The 12777-nt window shown below is 38.7% G+C and overlaps 3 protein-coding genes across 4 annotated transcripts; all 3 read left to right on the forward strand.

Moving 5' to 3' along the window:
- The first annotated feature begins 50 nt into the window (after positions 1–50).
- LOC133740039 (calcineurin-binding protein 1) lies at positions 51–9928 on the forward strand. Of its 2 annotated transcripts, none has more exons than XM_062167869.1 (19): positions 51–190; positions 282–359; positions 688–807; positions 906–946; positions 1180–1391; positions 1505–3378; positions 3646–3852; positions 3963–4634; positions 4769–5004; positions 5123–5333; positions 5424–5579; positions 5939–6096; positions 6195–6387; positions 6670–7052; positions 7160–7340; positions 7798–8027; positions 8270–8933; positions 9203–9281; positions 9460–9928. In XM_062167869.1, the coding sequence occupies exons 1-19, from the start codon at positions 188–190 to the stop codon at positions 9711–9713; spliced, it is 5952 nt and encodes a 1983-aa protein (XP_062023853.1). In that variant the 5' UTR covers positions 51–187; the 3' UTR covers positions 9714–9928. The 2 variants fall into 2 exon arrangements, with proteins under 2 accessions (XP_062023853.1, XP_062023854.1); XM_062167870.1 differs by having other exon boundaries at positions 9466–9928.
- A 44-nt stretch (positions 9929–9972) lies between these two features.
- LOC133740042 (glutamyl-tRNA(Gln) amidotransferase subunit C, chloroplastic/mitochondrial) lies at positions 9973–11240 on the forward strand. The gene is made up of 5 exons (XM_062167873.1): positions 9973–10321; positions 10396–10436; positions 10516–10571; positions 10784–10835; positions 10929–11240. The coding sequence occupies exons 1-5, from the start codon at positions 10115–10117 to the stop codon at positions 11002–11004; spliced, it is 432 nt and encodes a 143-aa protein (XP_062023857.1). The 5' UTR covers positions 9973–10114; the 3' UTR covers positions 11005–11240.
- Positions 11241–11381: 141 nt separating this feature from the next.
- Positions 11382–12599, forward strand: LOC133740041 (mannose-6-phosphate isomerase 2-like). Its single transcript, XM_062167872.1, has one exon. The coding sequence runs from the start codon at positions 11896–11898 to the stop codon at positions 12370–12372; it is 477 nt and encodes a 158-aa protein (XP_062023856.1). The 5' UTR covers positions 11382–11895; the 3' UTR covers positions 12373–12599.
- Positions 12600–12777: the final 178 nt, after the last annotated feature.

Genomic DNA, 12777 nt, shown 5'->3' on the forward strand with positions numbered 1-12777 from the left:
GACTAAACCAGCCAATAAGGATTTATTACACTCACCGGCGTTTCACTAGTTTAGTTACGAAATCAATCTCCCTCCCTTTTTAAAAACCCTAATTCCTCTGTAAAATTCTAGTTTCTGAGTATAGTAAGCCCTAAATTCGAAGCAAAACCTGCTGCCTGCTACCGAATTCCAACGACGACGACTGAAGATGGTGCGTTGAGCTTGAGAGTTTCGTTTATTCAATTGAATTTTGAGTTTTCTGGTAATGTAATTCTGAATTTGTGTGCTTGCTTCTTTTTCAGTTCTCAATTGCAGCTATCAATGACGATACTGGCTCCAAAGGCACGTGGGAGCCCTTAGCTCCTACCAAAGAAGCTCAGGCATGCCTCTCCATCCCCTCTCTCTGTTTATTTTGCGTTTTTTTTCTTTCTGTTCTGTGAAAATTTGCTTTCTTTTCTTGAATTACTTCATGAATTTTTGTTCACTGAGTTGGAATTTTTGTGATGTATTCTACTAATGACTAAGTTTGAGTGTTTTTTTCACATTTTACTGGAGGTAATTTTAGTGTTTGGGAAGTTTATTACATTCCTGGCATTGCTCAGATAAACTGAATGTTATGAACTAAGTGCATAGTTTCTGTATAGTAAGCTCAATTCAGAAGCATTGTCATTTTTACAGCTGATGAATTGTTTGGTTTGGTCTTGTCAGGAATTTCATCTCTCACAAACTTATCATGAAGGACTTCACAAGTTACAAACTAAAGAATACAAGAGGGCTAGTGAGTTGTTAGAATCTGTTCTAATAGACCCTTTAATAGAAAACGCGCGGGTAAGATCTTTAAAAGAAATACTTTTTGAGATGGTAGTTTGGTGGTTCTTTTGTGTTAGCGGAGCCGGATATTCATTCAAATTTCTATTGCCGTGCAGGTGGATGGTAATGTCAGCGATTGTCATCTATTGCAACTCAGGTTTGGATTCATGCATTATCCCAGCATCCGTTGTAGTCTCGGCCAATTTTAGAGAACTTATCTGTAGTGGATTTACAATTTTCTAATGCACATAAGATGAATGATAAGTCTTACAGATCATGTAGGATGCTAGTTTTGGTTTTTGGTAGTTCTCAGGAACAATAGAGATAAAAAGAAAAGAAAATGAATATGATGAAGAGCCTTGCATTATTATTTTTTCTTGCTGGCTGCAGATTTTTGGCACTGAAGAACCTTGCCAATGTTTTTCTTCAACAAGGTTCAGAACATTATGAGAGTGCTCTACGATGTTATCTCCAAGCTGTAGAGATTGATACCAAAGATTCTGTTGTCTGGAACCAGCTCGGAACATTATCATGCTCGATGGGCTCTCTGAGTATATCACGTTGGGCATTTGAGCAAGGGCTTTTGTGCAGCCCTAATAATTGTGAGTGTCTTTGGTGTTTAAGAATTTTAATATTTCAATTATATACTTGGCTTTCTGTGTGATTACTTTTTTGTAATACAAATCGTGAATCTTCTTTGAAACTGTTTATGCAGGGAACTGCATGGAGAAATTGTTGGAAGTTCTTATTGCTATCGGTGATGAGGTTGCATGCCTTTCTGTGGCAGAGTTAATTTTGAGGCATTGGCCATCACATTCTCGTGCTTTGCATGTCAAGAAAACAATTGAAGAGTCAGAGCCAGTTCCATTTGCTCCTAGAGGTATAGATAAGCTGGAACCTAAACATGTCCGTCTCAAATTTGTTGACAAGAGAAAAGCAACTCAAGCACTTCTAGAGGAGGGCGTTGCATCCAAGAAGCTGAACCAGAGCATGGATTTGAACCTTGTAGACGCTACTTGGGCAGCTCTTGCTGATGCGCTCTTGGATATCTTACTTCCGTTGAATGGCTGTAGATCTGAGATGGGGAATGCAAAAGAATACAGATCTGGAGACATCAGATTAATTTTACACTTACCTTCTAGTTCAGAAGGTAACAGAGGGTCTGAGGAAAGAAAAGGACATAACTTGACCCCAATTGGTGAAAATACCTCTTCTGGTGATTGCAACACTGGAAGAACAGGTGTTAAAGAGAAAGAGACAAGTCTTCTAGAATTCCAAAAACAGGAGAGGCGGAGTACTCGCCTTGAAAGGCTTAGAACTCGTAAACCAGAGAAAGAAGATCTTGACTTTGCTAATGGTAAAGCTCAGGCCAAGGTTGTTATTCAGTGTCTAGAACCTTTTATTGCTGGCGGATCAGGAATCACAGAGTCCAATCATTCTAGTAATCATTCTGTTTCATGTCCTGATCAAGCTAATCCCTGGGATACTGAATATGGTGATGTTTGCAGATTTGTTGAAAAAGCTTCAAAGAACTACGGTGCTTTCCATTTGGCTCACTTGCTTTTGGAAGAGGTTGCAAGTAGAGATCTTCAGCATCAGGATGCATTTGTTAAGTTTCTGGACTTGGAAAAGATGACAAGGAATTGGGGGAAGGATAGGACCCCTGAATGCTGCCTTTTCCTTGCTGAGCTTTATTATGACCTTGGTTCATTGTCTGATGCTTCAAGGTTGTCAGTATTCATGTCCGAGGCATCTTATCATCTTTGTAAGATTCTCGAATCAGTAGCTTTGGAAGATGAAAGCATATCTGGGCTTAAGAGACTCTTCGGTAATAATGGAATATCAGCCGACAATTCTGTTTGCAAGGATGTATCATTAGGTGACAAGTTGTTAGCAAGTAGCTCTTTTTGGGTTCGGTTTTTCTGGTTAAGTGGACGATTATCTATTTTAGACGGCAACAAGGAAAAAGCCCACCAAGAATTCTGTATATCATTGTCACTTTTGGCAAACAAGGAAAATATCAGTGATTCGCAGCATGTAATCCGCCTCCCATATGGCAAGGTTGTTAAAGAGTTAACTGTTGGTAGGATTCTCCATGAAATTAACATTTTAAAGGTTGATTTCTTGACGCAGAAGACTTTAGGTGAGATGATTGAGAAGGAAATGTATATGGAGTGCATGACCTTGCTTGTTCCGCTTCTATTTGCCACAAGAAATGTGCCCCCTGATGCATTACCTCTACGCTTAGCTAATAAAGAAGGTGAAGGAATTACTTCAGTTGAACTGTCAGCACTAGACATTTTAATCAAAGCTTGTGAAAAGACAAAACCTGTGGATGTTGACATTTATTTGAATTGTCATCGTCGGAAACTGCAAATTCTTATGGCAGCAGCAGGGATTGATGAATGCCTGGCTTCCTGTAAATCCTTCCTTTCTAAATCAGGGTCAAAAGCTCGCTTCCATTCTGTCATAGATTCAAATGAAAGTTCGAGCAAGCAGTGCTGGAATTTCTTGGTTGCAGAGGAAGTAAAGGCCATTTCTCAATGTGCGTCCCAAGTGAAGAACTTTATTGATCAACCTGGAGCTTCTGTAAGTCAATGTATATGAATAAATTACGAATAGCTCTAATATTACCTTTTTTTTTTGGGGGGGTTGGTCATGCTTACCTCAAACCGTAAAGTTTCATCAAATTTGTTCAATTGAAAACCAACGAGATGCTAATAAGGATCAGAGAAACAGGAGGGTAATGATGTTGGCAAACTTATTACAGTGTTAATAACGATAGATTAATCTAAAGATAATATACTTTCATAAATTGTACAGTATCTGATTATATGATTTATCTCATGCTTGTAGGACAGCAATTCTGTTCCAATGAGCAGCATAGGTGATCTCCAATGCTTGCTCTTGTCAGTCATGTGTAATGTTGCAAGCATATTCCTCTGTAAGAAATCTCCTGAGCTAGTGACGGCTGATGAAATTGAACAAAGTTGCTTTATTGAAGCTTCCATTGCATTCTGCAAACTTCAACACCTCAACCACATGATACCTGTTAAAACTCAAGTGAGTAAAATATTCTCAAGTTGGTTATATTTTGAGTTCTTTCCTGATTATTTTTTCATTTGTCTTTCTTTCCCTTTTCATTTCTCCTTTTTTCTGACTTTGCATCTTAGGTTGACTTAATTGTCACTATGCACGATCTACTGGCGGAATATGGACTCTGCTGTGCGGGTCAGGGTACTGAAAAGGAAGAAGGAATGTTTCTTAAATTTGCAATTAAGCATCTATTGGCCTTGGATATGAAGTTTAAATCTACCTTTAACTCATCAAGTAAAGAAACAACTGAAGACAACGAGCTGCTTGACCTAAATAGTCCTGCCAAAATAACTCTAAATGAATTAAAATCAGATACACTAGATGTGGAAATGGTTCACACTGGAAGAGATGAAATCAGTACTGCAGGGAAGGATGTATTAGAAGCAATATCATCAAAAAACATTTTATCCGATAAAGCTCTAGAGGAAGATCTTAATTTGGAATCAGAAGGTAGAAAGCAAGATGAAGATGGTTCTGGTGGTAAGTTCAACAGAGGTGAAGAAGCAAGCGATCAATTGAATGAAGACGAAGATGAACTCATAGAAGATGAAAGGGAGGAGGTTGAGTTGAAAATTGATTATGCCTTGGATCAGTGTTTCTTCTGCTTATATGGTCTAAATATTAGATCTGATTCATCCTATGAAGATGACTTAGCTGTGCACAAAAATACTAGCCCTGGTGATTACCAGACAAAGGAACAATGTGCTGATGTTTTTCAGTACATACTTCCTTATGCAAAGGCTTCTTCTGTGAGTTTTCTCTCTCTATCGTCTTCCAAGTGCTTGTATATGTTGTATGGTTCCCCATTTAAATAAGTATGCTTCTTACTTAAATACATAGTTTTCTAACCACTATGGACTGTCATTACTCATGTATGTTGCAGAGGACAGGACTAGTCAAAGTTCGAAGAGTACTCAGAGCCATACGCAAACACTTTCCGCAACCACCAGAAGATGTTTTGGCTGGAAATGCAATAGATAAGTTCTTAGATGATCTCAATTTATGTGAAGATAAGCTCTCAGATGAGGCTGGGTCTGACGGCTTTCTTGAGACCATAACAAAGGTGATACTTCCTGATGAGAGAAGGTTTAAACAACAAAAGTCATCATCCGTTGGGAGGTAAGTATAGCTTCGCATTTGTTTGTTTGTTTTTTTTTTTTCAGAATGTAATCCCTCATTCTCTCACTTGATGGTTAAATTCAGAGATCATGAACTATCTGTAATTGACTGCTTGCAGCTCTGAACCATATCTGGATGTCTATTGCAATTTATATTATTTCCTTGCCCTCTCTGAGGAAATGAGTGCTACAGACAAGTGGCCTGGCTTTGTGCTTACAAAGGAAGGGGAAGAATTTGTACAGCATAATGCGAATCTCTTCAAATATGATTTACTCTACAACCCTCTGCGTTTTGAAAGTTGGCAAAGACTAGGACATATCTATGACGAGGTAATATCTACTGTTGTTTGTCATTCTAGTTTGTGAATACAGGCGAAAAAAATGCTTGAAGTGTCATGTTCTGGGGATCCTTTTCTACAGGAAGTGGACTTGTTACTAAATGATGGCAGTAAACACATCAATGTGGCAGGATGGAGGAAGAATGTTACATTACCTCAGAGGGTTGAGACAAGTCGAAGGAGGAGTAGGCGGTGTCTGTTAATGAGTTTGGCTTTGGCAAAGACATCAGCTCAGCAGGTTTTACCCTCTTATCTTTTTGTAGATCTATATACTACATAAATATTACTGCACTCTTATTTGGTTAGGTTTCATATCTAAAGTCCTTGCATGTGGCCTTCAGCCTTAATCTGGTAGGGTTATTTATTGTATTGCTATCACTAATTTGGGACTTTTCAAATTCTTTGAGATTGTTGGTACTTTTTTGAATTTACAGATTTTAAGGCTGGGGTTCATGTTCTATTGGATCCCATATAAATTCTTAACATGCTATGATATACAGGCCATTTAAGTCGTAAAGGCTCTTATCTCAATGAGTTATAATATTTCTTGGATGTCAAGGATAAGGTAATGATTTTTGTTTTTAATCTGTGGCTCAGAGTGAGATACACGAGTTATTGGCATTGGTATACTATGATAGCCTTCAAAGCGTGGTGCCATTTTATGATCAACGAACTGTTGTACCCTTGAAGGATGCAGCATGGGTGGTGTTTTGCGAGAACTCGATGAGACACTTTAAAAAGGCTTTTGCTCACAAGTATGTACTTTTTTCTGCAGTTCCTTTCTGTGCAATTACCTATACAAACCTCATGTGCCAAATTCAAATGGATTTTTATGTGCTTTCTTCTTTATCAGGCAAGACTGGTCCCATGCTTACTATATTGGGAAGCTCTGTGAAAAGCTTGGGTACTCCTATGAGACATCTTTATCATATTATGATAAAGCTATTGCTCTGAATCCAACAGCTGTAGATCCTGTTTACAGGATGCATGCTTCGCGCCTGAAATTACTTTTTACATGTGGAAAACAAAATCTAGAAGCTTTAAAGGTTTTCTCTTTCTTCCTTTATTTTTTATTTATGTTTGTCTGGCTTCTCTTCCAGATCATCAACATTCTATCTCTCAATCCTCAGACTTTCGGAATATCCAAATGATATCTTCCTGAATTGGTCCACCTTATATTTTTACAATCTGATGAACAACTGACCAAGTCTTTAAGATGGACATGTCTTTGTGACCTGCCTACAAATAAATGCTTTATGGACTTAGAGACAATTTGTCTTATAGTTGTGTTACTTGTGTATATCCCAATTAATCTTTGGCCATTCCAGGTTCTTTCAGCATATGCCTTTAGTCAATCAACGAAGGATGCTGTCATGACAATGTTAGGTGACATGGATGCGGAAATGTCAAATTCACCAAAGGATAGAAGCACAGAAACAAACTCTGAGAAGGTGAAGCATGAAGATGCGGTTAAATCAGAGGTGTGGAACATGCTTTACAGCGACTGTCTTTGTGCCCTTGAAACTTGTATTGAAGGGGAGCTTAAACATTTTCATAAAGCCAGATATATGCTTGCACAAGGTCTGCATCAAAGAGGGAAAAGTGGTGCATCTGAGAGAGCAAAAGATGAACTCTCTTTTTGCTTCAAGTCATCTCGGTCATCATTTACAATAAATATGTGGGAAATTGATAGTACAGCCAAAAAAGGAAGGTACAACCATAAATCTATGTAGCGTCTATATTTTTTAAGTTGGTATTATGTAGCTGAAACTGTAATTCCATTTGAAGCTAATCAGTTATATCTTCTCCTTGTACCAGGCGGAAAACTCCTGGAGTTTGCGGGAGCAAAAGGTCCCTTGAGGTTAACTTACCTGAAAGTTCTAGAAAATTCATTACTTGCATTAGGAAATATCTTCTGTTCTATTTGAAACTGCTGGAGGAGACTGGAGACATCTGTACTCTTGACCGTGCTTATATCTCTCTTCGGTCTGATAAGAGGGTAATGATTTAATCTCTCGTGTGTTTCAGTGACTGCTATGGCTGAAGCAATTTCTTGATGATTTTAAAAATCTGTGGAGACACAGAGAATAGTTTACTGCTAGCTAACAACCACCTCAGCCATCAAAATCTGTATACAGTCGTGCATAAATTATGACTTTGCAGCATATAAATCTGCAGCTTTTAAAATCTGTATAAAGACGGATTACAGACAATCCAGAGTACAAATTTTGCAGCTTTGTGCATGACTGTATACAGATTAGCTAACTGAAGTTTTATATCTCTCCGCTGTCTATATCTTTCATCTATATTTACTAGTGCTTCTTACTTGTCCATACAGTTTTAAGTATTAATAATATATGTGCCAATATTACCGTTAAATAGCTCATCTTATTCTACATGTCATCTGCTTTTTTCCCTACCAATTTAAGATGATCCAACTTGATTAAAAAATGCAGTTTTCACTATGCATTGAAGATCTTGTTCCAGTTGCCCTTGGGAGGTATGTAAAGGCCCTTGTTTCATCGATCCGCCAAGTTGAAACTGTTGGCTCTGGGGCTGTAGATAATTCCGAGCATATATTGGAGAAAGTGTTTTCTTTGTTCATGGAACAGGGGAACTTATGGCCTGAAATATGTGGTTTGCCTGAGATTAAGGTCACAGAAACATCAGAAAGCAGTTTATATGGGTAATTTACGTACTATTTAGCTGATTTTATTTTCCAAAAAGTCCTAAGCTTTACAGAATAGTTATCAATTCTCAAGTTGTTGATGAAACCTTGATGGAGGTCTTAGATTTTTTTTAGTCTGAGCTTTTATTGTCTCCAGTATCCTGGTCTGTATCCATTTTATTAATCTTAGAAATAAGTGTGAGTTTCGATGTGTTAGTGGTCATGTCAACGAGTCTAATGGACCTTTTGAATTTCTGCAGATATCTTCATGAACATATCATATCATTAGAGGAAAATGGTAAATTGGACACTCTTGAAGCCATAAATGAGAAGATTCGAAAGCGTTTCAAGAATCCAAAATTGTCAAACAGCAACTGTGCGAAAGTTTGCAGGCATGCATCCATTGCTTGGTGTAGATCTGTTATATTGTGGTTGGCACAGATCACTCCATCACAGTCTGAAATCGCAAGTGAGATTCAGGTTCTAAATCCTTCAGATGGTGGGTTGGAAAATAGCCAGCTGCTCTGTGTTGATTTGCAGACAGATGAATTGTGGAGTTCAGCTTTTGAGGACCCAACCCATTTTAAAAAGCTTGAAGCAAAACGAAATCCTGTTTTCTCTAAAATAAAGAACTTAGTTGTTAAGAAAGCTTCAGATGAAAATTTAGAGACTGCCAGTGCTTTGCTTCGATCTTCGTACAACTTCTATCGTGAGAGCTCAAGTGTAATGCCTTCATCCGGTGTCAATCTGTATTTAGTTTCATCATGGTTAGCAAGGGATACACAATTCAGACCAAGCACGGAGGGGGCTGAAATCCTTGACCTTAGCATTCCAAGGAAGCTTCTCTTGTGGGCTTACACACTATTGCATGGCCGTTACACAAACATCTCTTTTGTTGTAAAGCATTGTGAAGAAAATGCAAGGGTATGAAAACTAACATGATTTGAAAGGAGTTTTTCTTGAGATGCTGAAAAATGTGTAAATTCTTGGGTAGAGCATATCTTCTCCTTTTGGGTTCAACTTGAGACAGGCATTTCACATTCACCAGGGCGTGCATCTCTTTATGTTAACAAACATGGACATGAATGCATTTAGTTTAGAAGAAAGCAAGAGCAGATCTTGTGCACTAGTTTCTGGTAGTTATGGATAGGAAGTTGACTAATGTATCACGTATTTGTGGTCATCTTTTGCAGTCTAAAATGAAAAAAGGAGCAGGAACCTCATCTGTGCCCTCAAACACAAGCATAGCAAACACCACCACTGCTCATACAGGTTATTTAACTTCTTCCTTTGTCTTTTCTTGTTAAATCGTTTTGGGACAGTATATGGAGACCAGGCATAGGGATGAAAGGGAGCCAAAACAAATTGCTCACTTTAGAATTCTGTTCATCCTTTTTTGGGGGCAAAAGCATTTTGCTGAGTAGTTTCATTTGTATGTTTATGGCTGTAGCTACAGCATCGGTAGCAGCTTGTGGCAGAGACGGAGTCGGACATAGTGGAACCAGCGACACAGATCCAGCAAACGCAGTAGTATCTACCTCATTGCCTGAGAGCACAACGCAATGTACAAATCAACCACCTTCTGACATGTACCAGACGAGTTCATTTGCTGCTCCCCCACTTCAGCATTGCAACAACCCCGTTACAGAGAGGAGCAATACAACAGCAGCAGATGAAGGAGCTTCAGACAAAGTTGACATATAACTTTTCGAACCACAGTTAACTGATTGTTTTTGACAGTCCTGTAAATATTTCCTCCCGTGTTAGTAACACATATCATTAGGCTAATGTCACGTTTAAGATGCAAGAAAACAGGTTGTTGTCAAGATCATTTTTAGTGTGAAAGCCCGAGGCTGAAATATGAATAGCTTGAATGGCTGATTCTTCTTTTTGGCCTAAAAGAAGTATTATTCTTCTTGTTTCTATTATTGCCTATAGTATTTATTATATATTATATATTTAAGAGGAGGTATAAGGATAAAATTGTCATTTCATTCACAACTGAAACGGGTCGGGTCAAGAGAGAAACGGGTTGTGCTTCTAGCTAATTAATAATAATATAGATATAGATAGGAGGAAGTTGAGAAGCGAAGTGAGAATCAGAGATGGGGAGCAGGGCTTTGCTTCTGGTGTCTTCTTCTTTGTTACCCAAGAACCAGTTTTTACCCAACTTTAACTCCCACCGAAAAATTCCGCAAGTGCTTCACCGGCGGCGAAGTTTTTCAGCTGCAACAACTGCTGGGTCTTCTCTGGAACCTCTGGATGTGCCACGTCTGGCTGAGACTGCTCGAATTTCTCTGACCCCTCAAGAGGTTCATTACCCCTCTTCTCTTCAGAAACATTGTGTTCGTTAAATGTTTCATTATAATTTTTTTCGGTTTTGAAGGTTGAAGAATTTGCTCCCAAAATTGGACAAGTCATGGAATGGTAAAGATTAGTCTTCTGTTTCAATTAACTCATGCTGAATTTGTGTTGCGGTTGTTATGATTGGTGGGTCTGTTTGCAGGTTTGGACAGCTTCAAGCAGTTGATCTTGAAAGCGTGGAGCCCTCTATAAGAGCAGGTGCTTCATAGTCAGTTTCAGTTTGCACTTCACATTGTTGATTAGGGTTTTGTTTTGTGAAAAAGAAACCATTCATTTCTGAATGGGATTGAGGATCCAATCACATTGTTTCTCCTGTTGATGTGTTTTGTGTTCAAGGCAGGAGGTTGGATCTTACTTTCGTATTCATTCTCACTTGTAGCATAACTGATTCCTCTTTGTGTGTATTACAGATACTGAAGGTGATAATTTCCGTGCTGATGTCCCCGAAACAGTTGAGAATAGGTGAGATGGTAGTTTCAGTTCTTTGAAATAGGCAGAAGCAATGTCTATTCCAAAGCGAATCCTTAATTAACGAAGCATGCTGATATGCAACAGGAATGCCATAATTGCTGCTATTCCAAATTATGAGGAGCCATACATCAAGGTTCCCAAGGTCTTGAACAAAGAGTAGCGTTATCACGACAGAATCACTGGCATTATGAACGACCTCGTTTTGCCTTCACCGGATTTAGATCTTTCATTTTGATCATTGTAGTTGGAATTCTCTGCTGTCTCAGACTCCTCCTAATTTTTACAGTAATAGTTGGTTATTAGTGAAATTCAAGCTGATTTGTGCTTGAAGGCACCTGAATTGTTGACCTCACTCTCCTCATCTTAAGGAATAGCCATTGTTTGTTGTTTACTGGATTCGCTTTAGGGGTTCAATACTTCACAAAGTTGAGACACCATCAAAGCATTTTGCCTGGGAAGACTTGAGACAGCAAGAAAATTGAATTCCAAAAGGTTTTACTTCAAATATTCATAATCATGACAGCAAATATCGCCATAAACATAAATTGACACCATGTTAAACTGCCAAGTTAACGCCATTTATCACTGAGAATTCGGGATGTGAAATGAACTCTAGTCGGTGGTCACCAAATTGGGGGGAAGAAAGTCATTCTTGAAGCACATCAGCCAAGTTCTCGCTTGAGAAGGCACTGTTACTCTCGCTCAAATTAGGATGAAAAACTGGATTTTGGAGCACATCAATTTTCAACAAGAACTCACTATAAAACACTTATTAGGATATTGTACAATGTACTTCCAGGGAGTGATGTAGTAAATAGTTATAAAAAGCATCCTGTATGATAGACTACCACGTATCCTCTCCCTCCTATTTGTATGCCCATGCCCACAAGCATCCTATATTTATGCATCCCAAGAATAATTTTCATATAATTAACCTTCCTTACAATTCAATTCCACTAGTCCATTTCGTTTTTCGATTGTTAAGTGTTAATAAAGCAAAATCAAATTGCAAAATGGAGATGGAGAGGCAGGGGAGTGTTCAGAAGCTGAAATGCACTGTGAAGCATTGTGCCTCGGAGCAAATGAACCTCATGCCTATGTATCCGGGGACTGCATTGAGTGCATGGCGACCTCGGACAACGTAGTCAGGGCTGGCCTTACTCCTAAGCATCGAGATGTTAAGACCCTTTGTTCTATGCTCACATATAAGCAGGGTTTCCCTGAAATCATGCGAGGAGTTGCCATGAATCCTTATGTGACTAGGTACATCCCGCCTTTCGATGAATTTGAGGTGGATCGGTGTCATCTTCCGGGTGGGGAATCGACCGAGTTTCCTGCAGTAGCTGGTCCTTCAATTTTTGTGGTCACTCTTGGAAAGGGAACAATATGCACTTGTAATGGAGATAATGAAATTATCCAAGGAGATGTTCTGTTTGCATGTGCAGATACTCGGATTAGCGTAACGAGTGCATCTCAGTTGCATGTATATAGAGCCGGAGTGAACAGCATGGTCTTTGGGGCGTCCTGAATTCAGCAGCACACCTCTTGGCATTTGGAGTTGGACAAGCAAACTCTTCTTATTCTAATAGATTTTAACTACCAATACCTGCCGTCACTTGTGTTCTTGGCCCGGACAAAACCATATCTTTTCATACTCGGCACAAATATGACTGTACCAGTCCGTAAATCAACAATGGCAAATATTCCATACTTGATTCTGAAAATCAAAAACTCTCAATTCTTCTTTGAATTCTATTCTCAAGGCATTGAAGAACATGTATACTGATTTAGGTGATCATTATTCCCTTTGGGCATACGATCAGTAAGGGAACAGAACTTCAAAAAAAAAAAAAAAAAAAAAGGCTTTCATAATAGCAAAAATAACCTGCACACTTGTGAGCAGGCCGAAGGACGAGTAGTGCAAAAGAATTGA

Source organism: Rosa rugosa, chromosome 3 (assembly GCF_958449725.1).
Source record: "Rosa rugosa chromosome 3, drRosRugo1.1, whole genome shotgun sequence".
NCBI classification, from domain to species: Eukaryota; Viridiplantae; Streptophyta; class Magnoliopsida; order Rosales; family Rosaceae; genus Rosa; species Rosa rugosa.

What these genes read in the sequence shown, in the direction of transcription:
- LOC133740039 (XM_062167869.1), top strand. An exon ending in TGTCATCTATTGCAACTCAG is followed by an intron (nt 947 to 1,179) that starts GTTTGGATTCAT and finishes TGCTGGCTGCAG; the next exon opens with ATTTTTGGCACTGAAGAACC. An exon ending in TGATACCTGTTAAAACTCAA is followed by an intron (nt 3,853 to 3,962) that starts GTGAGTAAAATA and finishes TTTGCATCTTAG; the next exon opens with GTTGACTTAATTGTCACTAT.
- LOC133740042 (XM_062167873.1), top strand. Translation starts at nt 10,115, where the DNA reads ATGGGGAGCAGGGCTTTGCTTCTGGTGTCTTCTTCTTTGTTACCCAAG. An exon ending in GGAGCCCTCTATAAGAGCAG is followed by an intron (nt 10,572 to 10,783) that starts GTGCTTCATAGT and finishes TGTGTATTACAG; the next exon opens with ATACTGAAGGTGATAATTTC. An exon ending in CCCGAAACAGTTGAGAATAG is followed by an intron (nt 10,836 to 10,928) that starts GTGAGATGGTAG and finishes GATATGCAACAG; the next exon opens with GAATGCCATAATTGCTGCTA.
- LOC133740041 (XM_062167872.1), top strand. Translation starts at nt 11,896, where the DNA reads ATGCACTGTGAAGCATTGTGCCTCGGAGCAAATGAACCTCATGCCTAT.